A 26,807-nucleotide genomic window follows, 5' to 3' on the forward strand; every position below is an offset into this window, starting at 1 on the left:
ATGCATGCAGAGGCAGACACGTTTGCATACATGCGCATACCTGCACAAACGCAAACATGCGTGCACACATATACACACATGTATATACAAACACCAACACACATAGACACACGCACACACAGAGACATTCTTTCACGAAAGCAGAAACACTTTCTCACTGTGAGTTTTATAAAAACTCTTGATCTAGGGCTGGCTCCAGAGGTTGGGCGGGCTGCAGTGACCAAGGTCAGCTCCAGGGACCCGCCAGCCCCCTGGCCCCAGAGCAGCAGCACAGACCATACGGAGGGACCAATGCCGTGCGGTGTAGTGCGGGATCTCTGGCCTGGTACAGCCATGGTAGTGCTGTCCCACAGGGTGGGCCGAGGGTCTGCTCCCCTTGAGAGAGACCCCATGGGGAGCCCCCCATGCTTAGTCCTTGAGGGAGATCTTCACAAAGAGGGTGGCTGACGGGTGCTGGTCTCCGGTCTTGGACAAGAGGTGGACATGGCGGTATCCTGGCGGGTGGGAGCAAATACTCAGGTGTGGTGGCCACACACCAGGCTGCCCGGTTGACAGCCAGGCCTTACCTCTGCCGTGCCCTGCCAGTCAGCTGAGCACTCACCCTGCCTGAGGCTGTACAGTGGGATGGTGCTCTGGCCAATGAAGTCGTTTTTGGAGGAGGCGTCGTAATCCTCCACTACGAAGCGCACCAGGGCAAGTTCTGGCACCACCACCTCGAACTCAAACTCCGTGTCCCACCGTGGGTTGAAACCTAGGGCCATGGCATCGGGGGTGAGCAGCAGGGCACCCCCCACTCCACATTGGGGCCCCGGGGAGCCAGGCTCAGGCTGGGACCCAGCAGGTTACCGTTGTTGGTGATGACCGCCGTCTGGCGGCTGGCCGTGTCCCGGCTCACACCATGGATCTCCACCGTCACCTTGGGGTCCACGATGGAGTTCTTACTCTTGTTGACTTTTGGTAGCTGTTGGCCTGAGATGATCTAGCGGGGGTGGGGGAAGGCAGGATACAACTGGAGCTTGGTGGGGTTGGGTGGTGGCCAGGGGCAAAACAGGGACCCAGAAACTCTCAGCCCTGCTGTAGGTAGCCATTACCCTGACGCTGAGCCGCTTCCGGGCCCACCAAGGGCCCTGGTCCAGGGCCCGGGGGTTGAAGGTGGTGTTGGGGTCTGTTAGGAAGGATGGCTTCAGCACGTAGCCACAGGTCCCATTGTCCAGGAAACGACCCTGGTACACGTCCATCTCAGGCCCAGGGGTCTGGAAGTTCAAGGCCACTATAGAGGCAGGACAGAGCAGTCACTGGCCTGCCTAGGGCACACTGGGGCCTTGGGGTCACACAGGAGCTAGAGGTAGGGGTCGGGCTTCACTCATCCCTGCTAACGGCCACTGATACCCTCACTGCCCTGCCATGCCGGCCTCACACCCTATTCCAGGCGACTTTGCTCGTGGGAAGGGACTTCCGAACTGGGACAAGCAGCTCCACCAGCCTCCTAGCGCCTAATGGCGGGGGTCCCCTCCTTCAGCCCCAGTCCCTCCCCTGCCCTCACCGATCTGGCAGCCCCCGTTCCACATGTCCACTGGGCTGTAGTTGGAGGAGTCTGTTCGCCAACCAGCTGGGTAAATGCGGCTCAGGTGCCTCACGTTGTGGCGGACAAAGCTGTTTCCTGAGGGCAGGCGCGGGGCGTTCAGAAGTGAGGGGGCTCCGGGAGGTGGAGCTGGGAGGGGCGCGGGGCTTCCCGGGGCTGCCTCACCTGACTCCTGCAGCAGGCGGAGGGCGCGGTTCTCGGAGAAGGACATCATCTCGTAGAAAGCCCGCCTTGGCGAGCCGGGGCTGGAGAAGCCCCCGAAATGGACGCTCTTACAGTAAATGACCAGGTCGGAGAGCTCCTGCGCTAGCCTGACCTTGTCCTCCTGGGGGCCGCGGGGAGGCCCGGGTTAGAGTCAGAGTGAGGGTGGGATGGGGAGGGGCGGGGCAGAGCAGGTGCTGAGAGAGCCAGAACCCCGGACACAGAGAGGGCGACAGACAAGAAAGAGAGGGGCAGAGGGTCTGAGTGGCAGCCACAGAGCACCGAGGCCGAGCCAGCATCCCGCCCCTCCACCCGCCGCTCCCTCGCCCACCTTGGCCTTGTGCTGCACGCGGCTGCGCACCGCCTCATCCTCCATCTCGGCGGCTTCGTCCTCATCCGACACCACCGCGGCCTCGGGGCCTCCTTCCCCTGCGGAAGGCAGGAGCCCCCCCAGCTTCTTCCCCTTCAGCAAGATCTTCCCCTTCAGTTGCTGGCAGTAGGGGAGGGAAGGGGAACCAGGTCAGGCTCTCAGAGTCCCCTCCCCTCCTCCCTAGACCTGCCCCTCCCATCCCCACCCCCATACCTCAGGGGAGGGCAGGTTGCTGGTGACCCCGTCGAGTGGCCTGTCCAGCAGCATGGGGCCCAGAAGGGTATTAAGGTGTCGCGCCATCACACGCTGTTGCTCCAGGCTACAGTGGTTTTCCAGGGACAGGATGACAGGGTAGGGGGACACCTGCAGGTGCAGGGGGAGCTTAGGAAGGGCTGGCCAGCCCCTTACCACCGTCCCCGAGCCCTCTTCCCGCGGGGGGGGGGGGCACAGCCACCTTGAAGGCGTAGTCACGGATGGCCCTGAGGACATCACAGAAGAGGATCTTGGACGTGAACGTGTAGCCATGGTAGATGACCGGCTCCTGGTTGGACCCATCCCAGCAGTCAAGCTCCAGGCAGCGGCAGCCCTTGCACAGGGCCCTAGCGGGACAGGGAGGTGAACAGAGAAGTGGCTAGGACACTGAGGGCTGGGTGCTGACTCCTGCCCCCCCTTCCCCAGGGCATCCCAGCCTGGCAGCACACACCGGATGTAGGCTTCCGTGCTGCTGGGCCCTGTGAGCTGGTCCTCCAGCAGGTAGGTGTTGTGGGACGAGGACACCAGGTAGTGGCTGAGCGGCTGGCTCATGTCCTGGTAGACCCGCCGGTGTGCCAAGTTGAAGGCGCTGCCGTCTGCCGACAGCAGGTACATGAGGAAGCCATCCTTGGTCATCTGGCGCTGGGCCTTGGCTGGGGGGATGGGGAGATGCCGCTGTGGGTCAGAGCTGCATAGCAGGCCCCCTGCTGGCTGACCACCACCCTATCCGGCCTGTCTGAGGTTAGTGAGAACGCAGCATGGGGTGGTACATCTCTTCATCCTCCCCTGCCCCAAGTCAGGGCCACCTCCCTGCAAGAGGAACCGAGGGGTAAACTGAGGCCGGAGCCCGTGGCACAGTAGTGCCTGACAGGGGGTCCCAAAGCCCACTGAGGAGGCCAACCTTCCTTCCCTCTAGCCCAGCTGGCCCTGGCACTGCAGGTGGCTGGTCCGGTCAAGGCCCCCTCACCAGTCTCATTGGGCTCATAGCGCTCAATGAGGGAGAGGGCGAGTCTGGGTCCCGCCTCCTCCTCCCGTTGCACGTGTTGCAGGAATGCCACCAGCTGATCCACCGACAACACCGGGGCTGAGCCTGCGGCCTCAGCGAAGGCGTGGTCGATCTCGTCCCGCTGGGTCAGCATCTTGTAGAAGGCCTCGATCTCCTCATCCTCCAGTGAGTCCGTCTGCGAGTGATCACACTCCTGCCAGAACCGGGAGGCAGGACTCAGAAGGGGCAGCTCTGGGGCCAGAGTCAGGGTCAGGATCAAGGTCAGGGCTAGGGGTCAGGGTAGGATCAGGGTCATCAGAGTCAAGGCCAGGGTTAGAGTCAGGGCCAGGATCAAGGTCAGGACAAGGACCAGAGGTCATGGTCAGGCCAAGGTCAGGGCCAGGGGGCAGGGTCAAGGCCAGGGGTCATGGTCAGGCCAAGGTCAGGGCCAGGGGGCAGGGTCAAGGTCAGGGGTCATGGTCAGGCCAAGGTTACGGCGGGGGGGCAGGGTCAAGGTCAGGGGTCATGGTCAGGCCAAGGTCAGGGCCAGGGGGCAGGGTCAAGGCCAGGGGTCATGGTCAGGCCAAGGGCAGAGCAGAGTCAGGGTCACAGTCAGGGTCGGGGCCAGCAGCCCTCATCCGGAGCTGGCCCCAGTGGCTGCCTCACCCTGAAGATCTTGCGGGCGTAGCCGTCGTCCACCTGGATGTTGAGCTCCTTCAGGAAGTTCTGCAGCTCTCTGAAGCTCATCTTGTTGTCTTTGTTCTTGTCCGCTTTGCGCAAGCAGGAGTGAATCCAGCTGAGCAGGAATTAAGGAAAGAATGTGGGGAGAAACTGGGGGCCCACCAGCAGATCCCAGCCGAACCACTTGTCAGGGACAAGGCCCCCGGGGGGCCTCTCTGGTGCCCACTGGTGTCGCCTTCCTGGGGGCCTTTTGGCGAGCTGATTTCGAAACTGAAGTTTTCCTACTGTAAAAAGCTGTCACCACAGCCAGAAAATGCGGGAGAGGAAATATTTGACAAATTCTCCAGCCTTCTATCCCAAAGGGCTAGCGGCTGCTGGCACCTCCGAGCGTGTCTTTTTAGTTTCCACTTGACTCAGGCTGACCCCTGCAGCTTATTTTATGGAAAAGGCCAAGGCCGAGGGCTGCGGGAGAGGACGTCTAGCTCGGATCCCGAACCCAGTCCGCCATGTGCCCATGGCTCATGGCGGGCTGGGCCCGGACATGCCTGGGTGCGGGGACTGCTTCCTTCTGGGGTGAGTACGCCGAGGGGGGAGGCCTCCGTGACTGGGAGTGTCCGGGACCCACCCACCACCCTCATTGGGTGGTGGGTGAACGGGATTGGGGAGGGGCGCAACCTTGGGCCTGCGGGATTTAACCTCCGGCTGCCAGAGGCGAGCCGAGGGCTGCGGGAGAGGACGTCTAGCTCGGATCCCGAACCCAGTCCGCCATGTGCCCATGGCTCATGGCGGGCTGGGCCCGGGCGGCCAGGGCGCCATTTGGCGCCAGGCTGTGCCTGCTCGCCGCCCGGCCGGGGAGCTCTGGGGTATTGGACGTCTGAATCGCTGCTGAGATAGCTCTAGAGTGACCCCACTGTTTCTGGGATCTGAGTCAATCCTAAAGATTCCCAATGCCAGTAACTCTTCCTTTGAAGAACTTCCAATCCCTTAATAATGCTGAGCTTTGAACACCTATCAAGTAAAAGATAAGCTCCGGCTTGTGTAGCAGGCTGGCACCTAATGGTTCTCGGAGCAACCACGTACAGGTGCGTGATTTACGGCTAGGAACGGTCCCAATCTGGTATGCCACAACTGGGATGAGGTTCCCACCAAGGGGTGTATGTGCTGGAATGGGGGCTGCGTTCTATCTAGGAAACAGTTGCAGTCACCCGAGGCACTAGTGTGGGCTGGGATTGGATGCACCAGGCCGGTTCAGATCCCAGCACCATCTGGTGTTATGGAGAAACAGGGTAGATGTGGGACTGACTAGGCTGGGTCTCAATCCCCTTCTGAGCCATGTGTGAGCTGTATGTGGGTATGGACGAGCCATGGCTGGGCTGAAACATCCAACAACAAGAGTCAGAATGGGGTGAAAGCCAGCCAGGAAAAGCCACTGTTCCTGCTAGGACAGGAGGTGAACTGAGTAGGGTTGGCTCAAGAACCCCCTGGCAAGCGCAAAATCTGGCATTGGGAGGGGTTCTGATGGAGGAGCCTGGGCAACTCCTCTGGCAGGACACAGTCCCTGCAGGTAAGCGCGAGAAGCATGATTGGAAACAGCCCAGAATAGGCCATGGAAAGTTTCCCACTGGCATGCATTCGGCATGGGTCAAGAGCAGACCAGGCTGAATCAGTTCATGTCATCCTCTGGCAAATCCGATCACCAGAACAGAGTGTGGAATGGGCCGGGTTTGGTTGCGACAAAACCAGTACACATTATGGAACGCCAGGGCGTGGTTGCCTGTACTGGATATGAATGCAGCACCCATCCAGCACATGTGAGATCCAGGAAGGGAGGGGCAGAGCTGGCGGGGGGGTTAAGGGGCTGGTCCCCTCGCTGGACAACCACTCCCACTGGAGAGTGTTGGCTGGGAGACAGACACGACTAAGCAAGGCTACAACACCTGTGCGCTACATGTGAACTAGATCAGGGCCACAGCATCAGCTGGCAGAAGCTGGCACTGGGGACTAATTCTGTCGAGTCAAATCACAGGACCACCTAAAGAGTGCATAAACCGGGACAGAGAGACCTGGGAAGGAAAAAGTGGGTTCCCCCTTCTTGGGTCACTATTCCCGTGGGAGGGCATGAAAACTAGGACGGGGGCTGGGATGGCTAGATAGAGAGGTACTCAACAATATCTGTGAGGGCTGGATGGTTGAGTTGGTTAGATAAAACTAAGCTTTAATACCCATTGACAAGTACCAGAGCCAAATGGGATGGGGGACAGATTGGTCTTCTGCTACACATACTGGCAAACCAGGGTAGGGGGCGGTCTGGTGGGGGTTATTGTGGGTCGCCCCAACTAGGCTACAGCTCCCACTGGTTGATGTAAGGGCCGAACCAGACTGGACTGCAACACCCATTGGTTCCAGTGCAACTCGGGACTGAAAACAGAACCAACACAGCAATTGCAACCACCAGCTGATCAGGGTGATGGACTGTGCCGGGCCCTGTGCTTGCTAGAACATACAAGCAACTAATCTGGGAATACCTCAAAGTATCTTTGGAGATCTCCCCACTTGAACTGCTGGACTCAGAATTCTAACCAAGAAAAGACAGAAGACAGAATAGGACAATCATTCATCTCAGCTACATGTTGGCAGCGAAATATGGGACAAATGGAGACTTCATGATGGACCATATCAATCAGTGGACCACCTCATCGAGCGAAACTGGCAGTGACTCATAACTGGAGAACTATTAACTCCACTTGAGCACATATCTCAGAGCATGCCCCACATCCGGGACTTGGGGTGGGCGGGAAACCGGGTGGGGCTTCTCCCTCAATATCCCCTTTTACCTCAGATACATGATGGAAACAATATGGACATAATAGCATTGCCCACCTCCCTATCCCCCTGAACCTTTTTTTTTTATTCTCGTTTTTCCTTCAACTATAGTTAACTATGTAAAGATTGTCAACAACAATACAATAAAATGGATTATAAAAAAAAAATAAAATAAAAAATAATAATAATAGTAATAATAAAAAAAAAAAAAAAAAAAAAAAGGCCAAGGCCGCCCGGAAGGCATCCTGGGCGACAAAGCCTGGGCCAAGTGGCCACGATGGGGGTATTTCGGCCTGTTCCACTCTTCCGCTCTGTTCTACCTCTCTTCAAGTTTTGACCCTAACGGACCGGGAATAGCACAGTGCAAGCCATGGGGGAGAACCGAGCAGAACACACGCCCGTTAAAACCTTGTGAACCTGGGAGACCGCTAACACAAGCCAACGGTGGTGGTTAAAGAAGAAATCGCAAAGGAGCCCACAGCAGAAGCGATGCTATACACGCTTCTTTAACACTTAAGGATCAAATGCAGAAAAAAAATGAAGTCTGGTACTGGTGCAGTGGCTTAGCATGCTAAGGCTCCGCTTGCAGCACCAGTATCCCATTTGAGTGCTTGTCAGAGTTCCACCTGCTGCGCTTACCATCCAGCTCCTTGCTAGTGGTCTGAGAAAGCACCAAAGGATGCTTCAAGTGCTTGGGCCCCTGCACCCACACGGGAGACCTAGAAGAAGTTCCTGGCTCCTGGCTTCAGGCTGGCACAGCTCTGGCCATTCAGCTGTTTCAGGAGTGAACCAACAGATGGAAGATCCCTCTCTTTCTCTGTAACTCTTCCTTTTCCAATAAGGATAAACATTTAAAAAAAGGCATTGCCCTTCTGGTGGACTGAGGACAGGTGTGTAAAATAGACTTACAGTAGGATGACTCCGTGACAAAATGAAGGTTGCCAACTGACTTCTTGTAAACATTATTCGACACTATTAAAGATGAGATGCATTTTTTTTAAAACAATCCATGTAAAAGCATCCCTTGCAGGTGAAGGCGAGATGAGAAGGGCCCTTGCCCATGACATGGGCAAGGCAGATGGGCACAACTTTGAGAAACATCTCCAGGCAATAGCTATAGCTCTAAACTGTTACGTCGTTTGATTCAGAAATCTACTGGCAAAGAAATACGCCTAAGTACCAACAGAGTTTATGACCAATGAAGTTCATTGCAGTGTTATTTATAGTGATGAAAAACTAAAAGTAAATATTCAAGACTAAATGCATGCATCACAGATTTTACAGGACGCGCGCTCCATGGAATATCATAGTCATTAAAGATGTTTATGAAGACAGACTAAGGCAGGGGAATAATCATAACATTGCACACAAAGTGGACTGCAAATGTCTGATTGCCGCTATTTTTGGCAATGGATCATTAGGCAAATTGAAAGGCAGACATTGAGGTTAGGAAGAACATATTGGAAGTTCTGGAGGAGCCAGTTTTGTGGGTCTTTACAACTTGATTGCACACATACACACACACACGAAGGTACTTTGAAAAAAATCCACGGAAACTGGAATTAGTACTTTAGGGTAGGTATGTGGCACAACGGGTTAAGCTTCCTTACACGGATTCAAGCCTGGCTGCTCCACTTCCGACCCATCTCCAGACTTATACACCAAGGAAGGCAGCAGAATCGGACCAAGGACCTGAGCCCCTGTTACTCCCCTGGGAGACCTGGATGGAGCTCCTGACTACTGGCTGTGACCTAGTTGAGCCTTCATCGTTGAAGCCATTTGGGCAACGAATCAGCCAACAGAAGCTGGAGTCTCCCCCTGGTGGTCATGTAGATGGAAATACATACATTTTATAAGAGATTTATTTTGGTGCAAAAAGAACAAAGCCCTTGTATACTAGAGGTCTATAAAACATGTATGGAAGTGTATATTATTAAAAGAATTGTATGTTTCCCAAGTTTTCTCTATCAAAATAAATGGATCTTTTAATTCTATTTTCCATGAACTTTTAGAATGCCTTCTTCTGTACTCAGCATATAGATGGATGGATAGCTAGCTAGATGGATGGACAGCTAGCTAGATGGATGGATAGCTAGTTAGATCATGGCAGAATGGCAGGTGAACAAATGCCTTTCGGATCAAGTGCAGCCCAACACAAGATTCCCAGGTACAGAGGGTTCTGCAGCAGGTGAGTGGTTTTATGACCTCAGTGTCTGGGCAGCAGGTTCCTGCTGAGGGCATGAGATTGTGCCAGGAAAAGGTTGCACAAAAGGGGCGACTGTGACAAAAGAGACACAAAATTGGGTTTTTAAGAAAGCTCAAAGTCAGGCAGACACAGCCTTGAGCAACCACGCCGAAAACGTGTCTCCCAAGTTCTGACACACACAGGAAATGAAACCAATGGGGCTCCAAGCTGGTCCCTCAGTGAGCAATGTGCAATTCGGAAAGGAAGCAAGTGATACCAATGAGCAGAGCGGCAAAAGGAATAAAGAGAATTGGAATCTGATTTTTATAAAGCACAAGCCCTGGGCTCACGAAGACAGCAGGATTGCTGAAAGAAATGAAGGATGTAAATAAAAATACCCCCTACTCATCGACTTGAAACTGGGATACGGAGAGCATTCTCTACACAGATCTACATAGCCAACACAATCCCCACCAAAAAGCCTGCTGGCCTCCTGGCAGAGATGAACAGGTCAGTTGTAAGACTCTTGTGAAAATCCAGCAGAAGAGCCACAGCAATCTTGCTTGCAATACAAGAAAAAAAAAAAAACAACTGGAGGGACTCATAGTTCCTGATTTTACAGTAACCAGTCATTACCCTGAGGACAAGGGCAGCGATACAGAACTGGAAGGGAACAGAAAGTTCAGAATCAACTGCTCGTTAGCGGTCAGTGGAAATCTGACCAACAGGTTGAGACAATCCAGTGGATTGTCAGTTCAAGAATAAGTTTTCCAAAAACCGATGCCAGAGTACCCGTCGCAGAAAGGAAGGCAGAAGGAAGGAAGTGAATTTCTGATCTCACATCATCGCACGAAATGTAATGTCAAAATGGATCGGACACTTAAAACCAAATTGGCAAAGTTCTGGAAGAAAATATGAGTAAATGCTAATGTTGGGCTAGGTAAATTCATCTTGGATGTGAAACTCGAGAACACAAATGATACAGGAAACAAGCAGATGAATTAGACTTCAGCAAAACCCTAAAGTCCTGGGGCTGCCACCATGGCACAAAAAAATGCTCCTCTTCCTGCAGAGCCGGAATCCCATATGGGCACTGGTAGGTGTCCTGGCTGCTCCACTTCTAGCTTAGCTTCCTGCTTAAAGCCTGAGAACACAGCGGAGAATGGCTCAAGTTCCTGGGTCCCTACATCTGCGTGGAAGGCCCCAGAAGAGACTCCTGATTCCTGATGAGTTTAGTTTTTAAAAAATAAATATTTTTAAAAAAATGTACTTTAAATAATGCCACCCAGAATGAAAAAAAAAAAAAAAAACCACAGAAGAAAAAAAAATATTTGCGAAGTACGAATCTCATAAGAGATATGTATTTTGGGCCTGGTATGATGGCTCGGTGGCTAACTCCTCTCCTTGCCAAGTGCTGAGATCCTGTATGGGCACCGGTTCGTGCTCCACCTGCTCTGCTTCCCTTCCAGGTCCCTGCTTGTGGCCTGGGAGAGCAGTGGAGAACAGCTGGATTCTCCCACGTGAGACACCCTGAAGAAGTTCCTGGCTCCTGGATCAGTTCAGCCCCTGCCGTTAAAGCCATTTTGCAGATGGAAGATCCTTTTCTGTGTGTGTCTCCTTGTATCTGTAAATCTGATGTTCTAGTAAAAATGAATAATTAAAAAAGAGAGAGACTTGTATTTTGAATATATAAACAGCCCTTCCGAGCCAATAACACAAAGACAAGCTAATGAACGTTGAAAAGGGTCTGAAGGGCCATTTCTCTGACGATAATATACAAAGGCACAGATGCTCAAAAACATTAGGGAATTGCAAATCAAAACCACGGTGAGATAATACTTCATCCTCACTAGGTGCCTGCTTTCAAAACAGCAGCAGACAGCAAGAACTAGTGAGAACGTAAGAGAAGGGGAACCTGGTGTGTGTTGGTGGGAACGTGGAATGTTCCCGCAGCTGTACACCGGAAAAGTCCAATGACTGCATGTCCCTGCGATTCAATCCCACTTCTGAGTGTGCACCCAAAAGAATGGAAAGGGAGTGTTAAACGCGTCCATGCACCCGTGTTCAAAACACAATAGCTGAAAGGTGGAGGCAAGCCCAGTGTCCACCGACTGAGGAAGGCATTCACACAGTGAGGCAGCAGTAGACAGTGTGGAAGGCCTTCCAGCCTTTAAGAAGGCCATGGTCACACATGGTACAGCATTGATGAATCACAGAAAACAGTGGTAGAATGGAAAGCGCGATAGTGTAGATAAACTTGAGCCTCTGAATTGCACACTTCAATATGGTTAGATGGGGGCACGCACTGTGGCACAGCGGCTAATGCTGCCATCTGTGATGCGGCATCTTATATGGATGCCAGTTCAAGACCCAGCCACTCCACTTCTGATCTAGCTTCCTGATAATGTGCCTGGAAAAGCAATGGAAGATGGCTTAAGTGCTTGGTCCTCTGCACCCACCTGAGAAAGCTCCTGGCTCCTGGCTTCAGCCTGGCTCAGCCCCCGCTGTTGTGGCCACTTGAGGAATGAACTAGGAAATGAAAATTCTTTCTCTCTCCTCCTCTGTTTAACTCCATCAAATAAATAAACACATTTTTTTTAAAAAATGGCCAAGATGGGGCCCGGCGGCGTGGCCTAGCGGCTAAAGTCCTCGCCTTGAACACGCCCCGGGATCCCATATGGGCGCTGGTTCTAATCCCGGCAGCTCCACTTCCCATCCAGCTCCCTGCTTGTGGCCTGGGAAAGCAGTCGAGGACGGCCCAATGCATTGGGACACTGCACCTGTGTGGGAGACCTGGAAGAGATTCCAGGTTCCTGGCTTCGGATTGGCGCACATCGGCCCATTGCGGCTCACTTGGGGAGTGAATCATCGGATGGAAGATCTTCCTCTCTGTCTCTCCTCCTCTGTGTATATCTGACTTTGTAATAAAATGAATAAATCTTTAATAATAAAAAAAGAATATAAAATGGCCAAGATGGCACATTATATGTTGTTGATAGTTCACCACATTAAAGAACCACTTAGAAGCATGCTTAATAGCAAAACTTGGACAAAGGGCCTGAATGGGTGTTTGTCTAAATGCAAATGGTCTCCAAAGACTCAAAAAAATGTTCAACACTATTGACCATAAAGGAAATGCCAAACAAAACCCCAGGGAGATAGAACTCCACATCCACACGGGAGGCCATCGACGGGACGGACACGCAGTGTTCAGGACGGGAAGAGCCGAAGCTTCATACAGTGTTTGTAGGGATGTAAACATATTCCTTTGAAGGTTAAGCACAAAGCTACCAAATGACCTGGGGACCAGCTAAAAGGGAACAGAATGAACATGTGCCCATATGGAAATGCATCCTCATCACAGCTTCATCCACAAAGACTCCGAAGTGCAAATACACTAAATGCTCCTGAACTGGGGAATGAGAAAGCTAGGCCTGGCAGAAGCACACCATGGAAAATTCACACACAAACAGAGGGAATGGAGTCCTGACTCGCTGCCACAGCATTATGTCAACTGAAGGAAGCCAGGCCCCCAAAGCTGTGAGATTCCATTTCTACGCCGTGGCCAAAATAGGCAAACATAGACAGCAAGTAGCTTCTTGGCTCTCTGGGGTTGCAGGTGGAGCGCAGCTGGAAGAAGGGCTAGGGGATTTCTTTCAGGGGTGATGTTAACATTCTAAACAAAAACATCTTTGTGGCCAGTGTGGTGGTGCAAAATGCTGACCTGCCACCTGCCAGTGCTGGCATCCCGTATGGGCGTGTTTCATGATCCGGCTATTCCTTTTTCTGATCCAGCTCCCTGCTTATGGTCTGGGAAAGCAATAGAGGATGCCCCAAGTTTCTTGGGACCCTGCATCCATGTGGGAAACCCAGAAGAAGCTCCTGGTTTTGGATCGGTTCAGCTCTGGCCATTGTGGCCATGCGGGGAGTGAACCAGTTGGTAGAACTCTCTGTTTCTCCTCCTCTCTCTGTAAAAAATATGCCTTTCAAAGAAAAACAAATACATCTTTAAAAAAAATGCAAAGGGGAAGAAGGAAGAAAGAAACAAGGAAGGAAGAGAGAGAGGGAGGGAGAAAGAGAGGAAGGGAAATGTGCTTAGCTTGATGGTGGTGGCAGGTGCACAGCCCTAGGATGCGCTAGAAAACTGTCCACCCGCTCAACACTTGACCAAGCTAGATGTTCCCTGTGTGAGTAATACTGCAATAAAGCTGCGGTTAGCTGGGGACCTGGAAGTGCTTCCACTCTAATCCCTGCCCACCAGGAGCCTGAACATTCTGACTCATGTGCTGGCGTGGTGCCCAACTCCAAGTTGAAGATTACCTGGCCTAAGACCCCCGCCCCCCCCAAGGTTGGACCAGCGTGTACTTCCAAGAATGTCAGTTCAGGAAGGGGTAGCGGTCTCCCTGTTCCCAGAAGGAGAGAAAACGAGGTGGGAACACGGCAGGCTAAGACTCCCAAGGGAGCAGGCTCCCCTCAGCCTCCCCAACCCAGCAACTGCAAACTGAGACTGGCTGGCCAGAGAGGGTGCCCCACAGGGTCCCTGCTTCTGGGCTGCTGCGGAATGCATTGTGTGACCTTCAAACTTGTAATTTGAAACCCTGCAGTGCCAACGTGAGGATGTCTGGGATGAGGCCTGTGAAAAATAACTGGATTTAAATGACCATGAGTATGGTGGTTCCCCAATAGGATTAGTGTCCTTGCTGCAGGAACAGATCAGGGGCTGGCACCATGGCACAGCACATTAATCCTCTGCCTGTGGGGCCGGTACCCGTATGGGTGCCAGTTCATGTTCCCTGCTGCTCTACTTCTGATCCAGCTCCCTACTGATGTGTCTGGGAAAGCAGCTAAGGCTGACCCAAGTTGAGCCTCTCCACCCATGTGGGAGATCTGGAAGAAGCTCCTGGCTCCCATCTCCAAATAAGGTTACTGAGGAGCCAATGGGGCAAAGCTACCATCTTTGGGATTATGACCAAACGCCTCTAAGTCAGAATCCCGTCCAGGCGGAACAACATGGCAGCGCCAAAGGAGCCTCGGTTGGCCTTGGATAGCCAGTACCCGGCATCCCTGCCGGCGGCTGCACCACACATCCATCTCAGCGGTGTGCGACTCGCCCCCATTGCATGGCGGGACTGGGGTTCAGTGCAGAGAACCCATCGTCCTGGGAAACGAGGCACAGCCGGAAAGGGGGCTGCACTCTCGCCCCTCACGCAACACACGTTCGTGGGGAACTTGGCACTAAATCATTTGTAGACGACCTGCTTCTGGGTCGGGGTTTCGTAGTTAGCAGAAGAGCTCCCACACTGCGATCTATTGAAAGTCAATCCCCAACACAAGGGTTTATAAGAAAAAAAAAATCAGGTTAGCTCAGGTCACTAGGCCATATTGGGACTGAACCAATAGATGAAAGACCTGTCTCTCCTCTCTCTATAACTCTACCTTTCATATAAAAATAAATAATACAATAGTAACAAAACAAAGTCATCTCAGAGGTAGGTGGGTATTACGGTGCAGTGGGTTAAGCTGCCATATGGGATGCAACCGCCTCACATCAGGATCTGTCTAGGATAAGTCTGATGTCTCTTCAGCTCCTACTCTCCTGCAGGCTGGGAGGCAGCAGGAGATGGTTCAAGTACTTGAGTCCCTGCTACCCAAGTGGAAGCCCGCATGGAGTTCCTGGCTCCTGGCCTGGCCCCAGCTATTGTGATCATATGGGGAATGAACCAGTGGATGGAAGATCTCTCTCTGTTTAGAGAGAGCGCCTGTTCGCTCCTGCCATGCAAGCAAGGGCCTCAGCAGCCCCCGACCTTGTCATCACCCTGAACTCGGTCTTCAGCCTTCACACCTGTGAATGTGTACAGTTCTGAGCTTTAAGCCTCCCTGACTAGGCCAAAGAGACTAAGGCAGCAGAGCCAGGCTGCCCAGGGGTACCACCACAGCTGGCACCCGCAGGCCCGGGCTAGTCCCATGGACACCTAGAAGGATACTGCCGCAGCTTCTGTCGCTGGTCCATGGCACCCGAATGGTGGATGATCTTCCGCAACCCCTGTACCCAGTGCTGGGCATCGGCGGGTGATGGGGCGATGAGGTCGAGCGGGCTGCGCTGGTCCTTGAAGATGATTGAGAAGCAGCGGTCTTCGGGCACATCACGGGCAAACTTCTCCAAGCCCTCGGTGCGGTGCCCCAGGCGCACCTCCTGAATGTCCTCAATGGAGACTGTGGAGGAGAGGTCGTGGTCGCAGCGTGCACAGCTCCCAGCCGAGGCTGGTGCATGGGCACTGAGTCCAGAGACAAGGTGGAGGAGCAGCAGGCCAGATGGGGGCGGGGGACAGTAGGACATGAAGGAGAGAGGCAGGCAGAGAGCGGGATGGGTAGGAAAATGTGACACAGCTGTGGGGGCAGAGAGAACATGTACGGAGGTGGGAAATCATCCCTGGGTCTGTCTCTCTGCCTGCTACCTGGTGGACGTGACCTAGAGCTTGTCTGCCCTGGTCTAGGGTGTGACTCCCAATCCTGTTGGGACTGAGACCTCTGATATGATTGGAAGATCAACAGAGGGGTGTCTGATGACAGAGGAGGACTGGGCAGAGCAGGGCTCACAGCCCAAGTCCAGGAGCGGCTTGGGGACTGGACACACGACATGGTCTCACCCTGTGTATGTGTGTGTGCATGAGGGAGACCCTGTGTGTGTGTGTGTAACCCTCCTTATGTGTCACTCCATGTGTATGTATGTGAGAGACCCTGTGTGTCACTCCATGTGTCTGTGTCACCCTTGTGTGTGCATATAACCACATGTGTCTCATCCGTGTGCCTCTCAACATGTTGTGTATGAGCGTGTGCGCATGTCCGTATGTGTATCTACATCTGCACTCCAGGGAGCCGCTAGGCAGGGAGGCGATAGCTCACTCCTGCTGTCCAGGGTCCCAAGAGGCAGGCAGGGGTCTGAGATGACATCACTCTGCCCTTTACGGGTCCCTGCCTGCCCCCACCCTCTCCTGTCAAGTCCCACCCTGCCAGCCAGTGCACCCTTGCCTCACTCCTCGCATCTCAAGCGCAGGATCCTGGCCCTGCCTTCCCCTCCCCTTCTCAGAACTGTCCCCCTCCATCTGTCCCCTAGGCCCAGAGCAGCCCTGGAGGGGAGTGCACCTGTGTCTCTCTGAGCCCATCGCCCACCCGCAGGGCCTCACGTGTGTGGTGTGTGGTGTGTGCCCAGCACGGGCCACAGGCTCAGAGCACGGGGGACACGTGAGGCCAGGCCATCTGGGGCTCCAAAGATATCCTCACCTAATCCCTGTGTTTGTCCATGGCCTCTGAGCCACACCAGGCTGGGAACGAAAACAGGAAGACGGACATGCACGCCTACCCTCAGGGCCCCCACCCCCAGGAGAGAAAGTTCAGACGCCACCGCAGCCACCACGGCTGATAACAACTTTGTGTGTCTCTGGGAACAAGAGAGAGCTGTAGGGGCAGGCACGATGGCCAGGCCCGGTGGGTGGGGGACCTAGCAGGGGACAGGAAGCAGAACCAAAGAGAACAGGGCTGTGAGTGGGGGATGCGCCACACTGTCCTCAGGAGTGGAAAGGGCCGGTGGGGCGGGGGACAGCCCACAGTCATGCTCAGTCTCAGCTGTCGGGGAGGGAGGGTGGAGGTGGGGAGGAAGGCCTCTCTGAGCTCTGCTTCTTACATGCTGGGCAGCCCGGCCTCATTTCTGTGCTTTGGGTTGCACCCTCGCTCAGACCTGCCATTCCCAGCTGCCTCACACCCCAGGTTCTGGGCGCCCAGTGGGGAACTGTGCATATGTGCTATGGGGGCTGGGCTCAGCCCCTTCCTGCTCTCAGCATAAGGTCACCCACTCCCGCCATCTCCCCCCATCCACCAGCATCAGACAGGAAAGGCCGTATCAGGGCAGGAGCCTGGTGAAGGAGCCAGCCTGGCGCCACAGAGGCAAAGTCAGCCCCCTCTGGGAAGCAGCAGGCTGAGAGGTACAGTACCCCCCACCCAGCCCCAAACTCCCCTGCTATGCTCCGCCCCTTTGACCTACTCCTAACCAACCGCACCTCCAGCCCACAGGCCAACAGGTACTGCCTGGCCAAGGACACTCCTTTGGGTCACCCTCAGGGAGTGAGCTCACCCCTTTCTCCTGGTGCCCTCCTGCCTGGGGCTTATCACTCTGCCACAGACCTGCCTATGGGCTCACTGGGCCTCCCAGCCCCTAGCCCAGGGCCCTGGGCTGTGTGAAATACAAGCCACTGTCATGTTAAACATTCAGTTGCTTGGAGCCAGCCCTGTGGCAGAGCAGGTAAAGCCACCACCTGGGATAGAACACCCTGTAACATTTCAGATTCAGCTTCCTGCTAATGCACTTGGGAAAGAAGATGGCCTGACCCCTTCAAATAAGTAAATAGATATTTTGTTTTGTTTTTAGAAAGACAGCATCTTTTTTTAAAAAAAAAAATTATGTTTCTCAATCACCCCAGGCACCTTTTGAGGACTGTCCGTGGGTGGTTGGCAGCTTCCTTACTGAGCAGCATAAATGAGAACGTTGGCATTACTGCCCAGAGCTCTTTGGTCTGAAGTATTCCTGCCAGGTAAAGGAGAGAGGCCAGCTTCCCATTCTACAGACAGAAGTCAGCAGAGCTGGCCCTATGGCCATGTGGCAGGTACCTGCAGGAGGCCTCGCACCCACTCTCTCTCTCTCTCTCTGGGTGTCCCAGCCTTGCTCCACCTCCCACTGGGCCAATAACAGCTGCAACAGTTGTCTGCCTCTGGACTTTGGGCCTGGCTTTTGGTCTCACCACACCCAGAATTCTAACCCACTCAGCTTCCTCCTCCCTGCTGCGATTGCCTGGGTGGACAGCTGTGAGCTCAGGCGACGCTAGCCAGCGACTTTCCTGCTGCTGACCCTTCGCAGGAGCCCACCCGGCCCTTCCCAGGAGCCCACCCTCCCAAATCACTCCTCTTGGCTCACGTTCAAGCATTGCCTCTTTGCCCCAGACAAGGCCTCCAGCTCCCAATAGGTGAGTGTCTGTGCACTTGTGGTCTCCATGGCATGAATGGCCTATGTCCCTCCAGGTCAGGCCTTGGCTTCCCCATCTGTGGTATGGGTCCACTCCTCAGCCTGCACTCCCATCCTCCCCTGGGACCCCAGAAGCACTCACACAGCTGCGACTCTGGGGACCTCATGACCTTGCGGGACTCCTGCCAGATGGTCTTACAGTCTTCCTGCAGCTTGTAGAAGCGCTCTCTCCGCCATGAATTGGACTTGACCTTCAGGAGCTGGCTGCCCTTCAGCAGGGCCTGCAGGTCTTGGTCATCTTGTAGACCTGGAGAGGACAGCTAGTCAGACTACAGTCACCTACTCCAACCCTGTTCCTGCTGCCCCAAAGCCCTAGCTCCTCCAGTCAGTTGCCTCTTGATGGACAGTTGAGGCAGCAAGGCACACTGTTCACCTGCAAAGTCACCTCCTTAGCCCTCTACTTTCCCAGCTATAAAATGGGGTTAATAATGGCACCCATCGGCCTGGCGCAATAGCCTAGTGGCTAAACTCCTTGCCTTGAACGCAACGGGATCCCATCTGGACACCAGTTGTATCCCGGCAGCTCCACTTCCCATCCAGCTCCATGCTTGTGGCCTGGGAAAGCAGTCGAGGACGACCAAAAGTCTTGGGACCCTGCACCCGCATGGGAGACCCGGAAGAACTCCTGGTTCCTGGCTTCAGATCAGCGCAGCACCGGCCGTTGCGGCCACTTGGGGAGTGAACCATCTGACAGAAGATCTTCCTCTCTGTCTCTCCTCCTCTCTGTATATCTGACTTTCCAACAAAAATAAATAATAAGTCTTTAAAAGATAATGAGGACACCCACCTCCAGAATGGAGGGTCTAAGTCGAATAAGATGATGTGTGATCTGTGTGGTTCTGGGGGAAGGCAGCTGTGGTTCTTGGGGGTCCACACAGCTGGGACCCTTGTTCCTACCCTGCACCACTCACACCTGTGGCTCACCCTGTGTCTTTCAGGGTGACACCAACCACAGCCTGTGATTGGCCAACTGGGATACCATTGCCCGCCCCATCTTGAGTGCCCCGCCCACTTCAGCCTGTGATTGGCTTACCAGGGCACTAGGGCCCACCCCATGTCTGAATGTCCCTCCCATAGCAGCCTGCTACTGACCTGCTGGGAACACATGGTCTACCCTGTTTCCCCCCACTACCACCTATCAAAGGGACCCCCTGGGGTACAGCAACTTCAGGCACAGTGCAGTCTTCTCCGAGGCTCGGCCCAGGCCAGAGTCTCAAAGCCGCACAGGAACCCTGGCACCAACTCCTTTGCTGCCCTGCTCTCGGCTGCTTGCTCTGAGACCCTCAACTGCTTGAGCCACGGGTTCCTCAGGGATGACGCCCTGTGTCCTTCCACCCTGTCCGTGACCTGCTATAACCCACTGTTGTAATACAGAGCAACACTTCTGCAAAGTCTTGCACAGTCCAGCAGGCAGCCACAGGCCACCTCACTTCTGTCCTCCTGGGGGGCATCACCTAGGGCCCACCAACACAACGGTGTCCTGCTGCTCCGGAAACAGAGGTGGGACCTCTGAGGGTCCAGTCTGCCAGAATCCCCAGAGCAAGCCACAGGCCTTTTCTCTCCTGGGCCAGGACTCCAGTCCCGGATATCCAGTCCCGCTGTGACCATGCCCCCACCCATCTCCTGGGTCTACGGAACTCTCCAGACCATTTCCTCAAAGCTCCAGTCTCCCCCAACCCTCACGACCCCCGCCTGCGGCTTACATGCAGCCAACCCCAAGACTCTCTTCCCTCTTGGTGCCCCGTAGCCCTGCAGCCCTGAGTAGGGGTGGGACAGGATCTAGCCAGGTCTGTTCACCCACTTTCCAGAGACACTCTGTGCCCAAGGGGAGGCCTACTGGAAAGAAGGGGCTCTCACACAAGGTCCCAGGGCCCTCAGAGGGAGGGCAGGCGAAGGCCTCCTTGTTGGGGGATTTCACTGCCCTTGCTAAAGCTGAGCCAAGCCGGGAGCAACATTTCCTCCCCTCCCTCCACCCGCCTTGGGCTCTGGAAAACACCCCCAGAGAGCTGACAGACTTATCCTGTCCTGTCTTTAGCCAGCAGAGATAAGCCCCCAGCAGCCAGGCTTTGGGAAGTGGACCTCAGCTCCCTCTTCCCCTCCCCTGCAAGGTGAGCCACCAGGAAACCCTGGCCAGGTCCCCCTTTGTCTCCTGGTTTCCTGTGGCTTCCACACACTGGCCTGAGGCACTCATGGGGTAGGAAGGTGCAGAGTGTACAGCTCCAAATCCTGCTTGGCTGACCCTGCGGCCAGCAGGTGGATGCTGTGTGTGTGTGTGGGGGGGTTGTCCCAGAGACCTGCTCACAGGGTCCACTCTCAGTGTCCCACAGCCAAGCAGTCACACTCAGCTTGCAACCTCATCACCTCGATGACAGCCGCCACCACAGTCATGGTTAATGCTGGCATAGGTTCCCCGTGCTTAGCACATGTATTTAATCCCCTAGGGACTGTCATTATTTCCCTTTTACAAACAAGGAAACTGAGGCTGCAGGAAGTTGTCGGGGAGGATCAGGATTCAGAGGCAGCCGCCTGCCCTCAGGGACAGTGCTGGGAAGCAGTTTACCTCACAGGGACTCAGACCCAACATGGTTGATGGAACAGAGATCCTTGTCTTCACGCAAGAATACACCTGCTAGCCCGGGCGGGCAGCTCGGCCAAACCAGAGAGTCCAGTCTGCAGCCCGACTGCTGCTCCGACAGACTTTGCAATGGATCCCAGCATCTCCTTCACCTACCCTTTCTGGGTGGAGGGCTTCCTGGGTAAGGAATTCCTGAAATTCTTCCCAGAACTCCTTCCACACGGTGGGAAGGCACCTGCTAGCCCCCTTGGTGCCTGGTGGGAGATTCCCCAAGAGCTGCCTCCAGGGAGTGGGCTGGGACCCACATGCTGGGCCCAGGCTCACTGCCCCATCTTCCTCATTCCAGCACACAGAAATTCTCATTTTCCTTCAAACACATAGGCTGATGTCTACCTAGTGACCCTTAACAGGTGCACTGTCACCAAGTCACAGCATTAACCAACCCACACGAGACGCACTTGTCACAACAAAGAATAACACACTCAGCCACTCTGGGCCACTACTGCCACACACAATCACAGTTGTACAGGTGTGCACTGGCTCACTCTGTCAATGCGTGGTAGCGCCCTCCACCCACAAAGTCACACACCACCCCTGGTGCAGTGTGACAATCGCCATTGTCACTCAGCCACCTGTTGTCACACCTGTCACAGGCACAGCATCCCAGATCCACGTCAGCCAGCCAGTGTTCTTGGAGAGGTATTCACAGGAGGGGTTAAAGGAACAAGTAGCTGACAGCTTTGTGGGGTCGGGGATGGCTGACGTATGTCAGGAGCAGAGGAGTGGTCTCCACCTGCCACCTCTGTAGATCCAGCCTCCCCGACCTCCCCAAACACACAGGTGCCTCCCTCGGGTCAGAGGCTCCCGGACAGCTCTCCCTGTACCAGCTGCCTGACCGTTCAGCAGACCTCGCTCGCTCGCCCCAGTTGCGTCTCTTACCCAGCCTCCGCCCATTCTGCAGCGCAACTTTGAGGCTCTGCTCCTGAAGGTAAAGATCCCTGGTGCGCCTGCGGCTGCGGCTCCGGCTTGGAACTCCCAAACACTGCATGGCGCTCCGCACGCTCGTGCTGCCTCCACGCTGCTGGTTCCAGGAGCCTCCTGGAGTCTAGGCGTGGAGGGTGGAACCAGCACCCCAGAGGAGGGGACTGCCCAGAGGGGCAGGGCCGCGGGGGAAATCTGAGCCCAAAAGGGTGGACCCAGGCCCTAGGAGGCGGAGAGAGCCCTGGAGGGGCGGGGAGGCACGGCCGAGCCAAGGGGCGGAGCGGAGCAAAGCCACAGCCAGGAAGCAGTTCCGTGGCAGAAGCCAGAAAGCTGGCTGCGGGGGCGGAGTCAGGCTGGGTGGTGACACGGGGGCACAACCACTCCCAGGAAGGAGGCAGGGGCGGGTCGGGGAGGATCGCGCCTGGCCTTTCAGCGACGACTGGGAGAGCCACCCACCCAGTCCGCAGCTGTGTGGGCGCAGCCGAGCGTGGCGCAGCCGGGCTGGCTCGGGCCGGGGTGTGGGACTCCCTTCATTTAGTTTCACCGCCCCTCCCCGCCCAGCGGGTAATCCCCCAGGTACCCGGCGCACGTGGCATTCTTGAAACTGCGGATCTGAAAAGCAGCCCTTGAACCGCAGGCTTGCGCGGGACGCCAGGACGACTGCAATTTTGTATAAAGCTGCGTGCCAGCGGCTGCGCAACAGTGGGTCCCTTCATGAACGCTACAGCTTGTCCAACTTGCTGGACAGTACTTGCTATTCACGGAGCCTCTCCTGCGGGCCAAGGTCAGGACCTAGCCAGAAAGGCCTGACTCACCCCTCTCTCTCCCTGGCTGGGCGGGGACCTCTCTGCAGCAGCCCCAAAACCAGCCATGAGTGACTCATTGGCAGCGCCAGTTTTTGGCAGCGCCAGTCAAGCACAGCAATAATGTCAACACAGAGAAGTAAGTGTAGGGTGACCTGCTTCCCGGCCCACCCCAGAGCAGAAGCTGGGAACCAGGTATGGGGACTGATGGCAGGCCCAGGAAAAGCTGTTCTACTCTTGGGAAGGGGGCAGTAGATTGGAGAGGAGCCACACCTGGTGTCTCCCTGTGAGCTGCTTCCTTTGAATTCTTACAGACTTGAAGCATTCAAAAATACAGCCCTGAGGTAGCCCACAGGTTCTGCTGGATGGCCAAAGTGGCACAGAACAGCCGACACTGGAGTGGGTCTGTGTCATCTGAGCCTGGGACATCACAGGTGGGTGATGGCCTGGAACCATCATCTCTTTCTGAGCAGCCCACCTGTGAGTTCTATGCACGACATCTTTGTGCTGAGAAAATTACAAGGGCAACCAGATGCAAAGTTTGGATTAGAGCCCTAGTGTTTCCGGGAGGCACCTTCTGCCTTCCACTTTTACAAATGCCGGTTCTGGCAGCAGGTATGGGTGTGTGCCTGTGCCCTGGTAGGAGGTGGAGGGGGGGGGGCTTTGGAACATGACACACCCAGGAACCCTCTGCAGAAGCCAGCTCAGGCCAAGCCCAAGTCGAGAGTGGAGGATGAGGGCTTAGGGAGGCAGGACGGGGATCATAGCAGCAGCAGCCTGGGGCTCCCCAGGCATGAAGAGTCCCATGGCTCCTGAGCCCAATCTAGCCCTAGTATCAGCTTCCAGAGAATGAGCCATGGTGTTCAGGGCACAGCCACCAGGAGAGGGCCTCCTGCAGGAACACAGCCCATAAGGGGTGTCAGGTGCTGGCTCACCCTCTTGCAAGTATCCCTTCATCCAGTCCTCATGGCAGCCTGATGGGGAAACTGAGGCACAGCAAAAAAGCCTCAGATATGAGCTCTAGTCCTCGTTTTTCAGAGTGGATACTTGCACACCACCCTGCCTCTGCATGCTTGGGGGGAAGGGGGCATTATCTATCCAGGAGAGCCCATAGCTTCCTGGCAAATGGGGTGGGGGACCCCAGAGGGGCATTCCTGAAGCAGATCCTCTTACTCCCAAGTCAGCCAGATTGGGAAGGATACAGGTTCTCCCTGCTCCTCTCCCCTACCAGGTTCTTGTATCCCCTACTGGCTTGCAGTGGAGACAAGCTGATGGAGAGACCAGCATGTAGGATGAGCTAGAAGCATCCTCCCCCCTCCCCACTGCAGACGAGGCTGGAGGGCGAGAGGCACTGGGGAGGCCGCCCTCTCCAACATGACAGGCCAAGGCTGTGCCACACTCGGGATTGGGAGGTTCTGACTCATCTCCTGCGTGCCTTGTTCTCCCAGCAGACACCAGAGTTTCTCCAGGAGAGAGACTGGACAAAAGCAAGAACACCAATGGGGGGGCCCCTTCCACCTGCCCATGAAGGTGACCCCCCCCCCCCGTGGCTTGGTGGGTCTTTTTGTGGCCCCAGGAGACAAGAGGGAACCCAGAGAGAGCAGGAATCCCATGACCCAGATGCACAAGGTGGGCTTCAGGAAGAAGGGACCTGGTGTGAAGTTAACACCAGTGGGCACTGAGCAATGGCTGGCTAGGCAGTGAGGACCAGGGCTGGGTCAACTAGGAAACAGGACAGCTTTGACTGACAAGGGCTACAGGCAATCCCTTTTTGTAGGGGGGAACTATGGTGGAGTCATCTTCGTGGGTGGTTCACAGCCAGATGGGCTCTGGGGTCTCTAACCTCCCAGAAAATAGAGGCATGCAGGATTTGCGGATCTGGCAGAAGGCCTGGGGACAGGGAGGAGCAGGGAATCCCCAAGGTTGACTCTGCGGACTCTCAGGCTCCAGTGAGCATCCAAGCGCTGCAGCCAGTGGGGCAGAGCAAGGAACTGGCCAGGATCCGCCAAGACAAAGCTCGCCGGACAAAAGGCGGCGCAAGCCGGCGGCGCGAGCGTGGAACCAGGAGCGGAGGCGCACGCCGCACCGTGCGACCTCGGCCGGCCTCGCACGCCTCTCCTCGTCCCGCCACAACCGGACCGCCCGAGGCGCTCCAGGCATCCGGTGGTCTTCGGGACCCACCGGAGCTGCCCAGTTGGGGCGGAGGGGGGGAGCACGGGCGATCGCTGATTGTTTCTACCCTCGCTGCCTCTGAAGCTCCCCCCGGATGCGAGCCATACGCTTGGAGAAAGGGAAGCCCACTGCTGAGGGTCTGCGGGGGTCTCCAGGCGCGCAATGCTGCTCACCCCCACCGCGCGGACCAGACTGGAAACGCCCAGCGCCCCGCAGTCTTCCCCCTCTAGGAAGCTGCGGGCTCAGACTGCCTCAAGTCCCGCACAGCGGCAGAGACGCGGGCCTGGGGAGGGGATCTCCATGCCCCACGCCCTGATCGGCTCAGCCGGCCTGGACCCGGGCAGGCAGGGACTTGGGCTAGCATCTGCCTAACACTCACCGTGTAGGGTCAGGAAGTCCTGGCCCGAGTCCATGCCCAACGGCGGCGCGGCGGCTGGGTGGCCGCGGGACTCCCGGGAGCGGCGACGGGGCCCGGGTCCGAGTCCTCCCGGTGCGTGCGCCGCCGAGGGGCCCGAGCGGGCGGCGGCCAAAGGAGACCGGGGGTGGGCCCGCTCCCGCCCCGCCTTCCCCCGGCCCACCAACCCGTGCCTCTCCCCGCCTCTTCTGGGGCCGGCAGCCGCCGGGCCGGGAGGCGCGCCCCGGCCAGAAATAGCCAGATCCCTCCGGCTTCCTTCGCTGCCGCCACCCGCAGGCTGAGCGCCCTGTCATTAGTACCGGCCGCCCGGCTCCACACCCTTTCTGTGGGCGATGCTAGCAGGAGCCCGGCGTCCACCCGGGCTGCGGTCCCGGGCCCGCCGCAGTCTCCCGCGCAGTGTGCGTTCCCTCTTGGGAAGTAGACAGAGCAGGGACCTTGTCTGAGAACTTATCGCTGTTGCTGGGGGGCTTCCGAACGTCTTGGACGAGGGGGCAGGTGCTGAAAGCCGCCCTCTGAGCGCCCCACAGCCCATCTGCTACCACAAATCCCCCCTAAAGATCTGTGCAGGGCAGGGATCAGGACCCCTGGATCTCTTCTTACAGGGGCCTTCTTGAGTGGACAAGGAGGTCCTGGGCTGAGATCCTCTCTGAGAGTACCCACAGACCACAGGTGGGCATGGATGTGGGTGTGGCATGTGCTGGCCAGTGAAGCCATTCAGGTCTTATGGCTGCCAACATCTATGTGAGCGTATGGAAGACCCCTGGCTGGAGTACAGGGTCCCAGCTCTGAGACCGCACGCTGGACATGTCACTTTCCACCCTACCCTCTGGCAGAGCTTGCTCCTTCCAGCTCCATCTCAGTTCCACTGCCCTTGGCACGCCTCCCCTTGGACCCCCAGTCTAGGAACGGGAGAGGGAGGAGGGGCTCCTTTCAGGGGCCAGCATGCTGACTCTAAATCTGACCTCTGGGAGACTGTCAGCGCTATTCCCCTTGAGGTTCTGGTACCAAGTGGGACTGCAAGGGGCTCCTCTTCGGTGCACTCTAAACTCACCTCGCACGGGACCTTCTTCCTGGCTTCTGGCCCCCACCCACCAGCCCGCCACCTCCCAGCCTAGAGTTGCTGCCGCAGGATGGGCATGGCTGACTCAGAGCTCGCCTATGCAGGCAAGTTCTGCCAGAGAGGAGGGTTGGGCCACACCCTGCTCAGCAGGCAGCAGCTGTGACCTGTGTCAACCCTAACTCTTCCTGCCAGGCCACCTTCCCACCTCCCAGGCTGAGGTGCTCAGCTGATCTCTGCTGGGGCCTGAGCTCTTTGTGGAGGCAAAGCAAGAAGTTTTGCCCTGTCCCACAAAGTTGCTGCTCTCTCTGCCGTCCGCGCCCGACCAGGCATCTGAGTGACGCGCGCCTCCAAATCCAGCTTCCCTCTGCAGAGGTGCCCAAATTTCTAGTGACTCAAGGGGCTCTGCAAGCTGGCTCGGGCTTGGTGCGCAGAGCAGAGCCGACTTCAGCTCACACCCCCAACCTGGGAATCCAGGAATCCTCAGTCTGTGGGAGGGGTGGATGTGGGCTGCTGGATACTCTGGTGCCAGTACCCATGCCTGCCTGCACACCTTGCTCCTGTCACCCTCATTTGAGATCCAGAGCAGGGGTGTGATCCACCACCCGTGCCAGTTTGCAGCGTGGGCAGGCTCTGCCCACCCCGATGCACA

At 56.0% G+C, this 26,807-nt stretch overlaps 1 protein-coding gene across 2 annotated transcripts; it reads right to left on the reverse strand.

The window, feature by feature from the left end:
* Positions 1 to 159: 159 nt before the first annotated feature.
* On the reverse strand, positions 160 to 25,221 carry PLCD1 (phospholipase C delta 1). 2 transcript variants are annotated; one of them, XM_004588220.2, is made up of 15 exons: positions 25,063 to 25,221; positions 18,235 to 18,399; positions 15,064 to 15,292; positions 4,057 to 4,186; positions 3,373 to 3,604; positions 2,857 to 3,058; positions 2,608 to 2,752; positions 2,367 to 2,516; positions 2,115 to 2,273; positions 1,748 to 1,907; positions 1,544 to 1,660; positions 1,092 to 1,270; positions 847 to 979; positions 602 to 751; positions 160 to 494 (listed from the first exon to the last, which is right to left on the reverse strand). In XM_004588220.2, the coding sequence occupies exons 1-15, from the start codon at positions 25,094 to 25,096 to the stop codon at positions 409 to 411; spliced, it is 2,271 nt and encodes a 756-aa protein (XP_004588277.2). In that variant the 5' UTR covers positions 25,097 to 25,221; the 3' UTR covers positions 160 to 408. The 2 variants fall into 2 exon arrangements, with proteins under 2 accessions (XP_004588277.2, XP_004588276.2); XM_004588219.2 differs by lacking the exon at positions 25,063 to 25,221 and adding an exon at positions 21,667 to 21,818.
* Positions 25,222 to 26,807: the final 1,586 nt, after the last annotated feature.

Source organism: Ochotona princeps, chromosome 30 (genome assembly GCF_030435755.1).
Source record: "Ochotona princeps isolate mOchPri1 chromosome 30, mOchPri1.hap1, whole genome shotgun sequence".
In the NCBI taxonomy this organism is placed as follows: Eukaryota; Metazoa; Chordata; class Mammalia; order Lagomorpha; family Ochotonidae; genus Ochotona; species Ochotona princeps.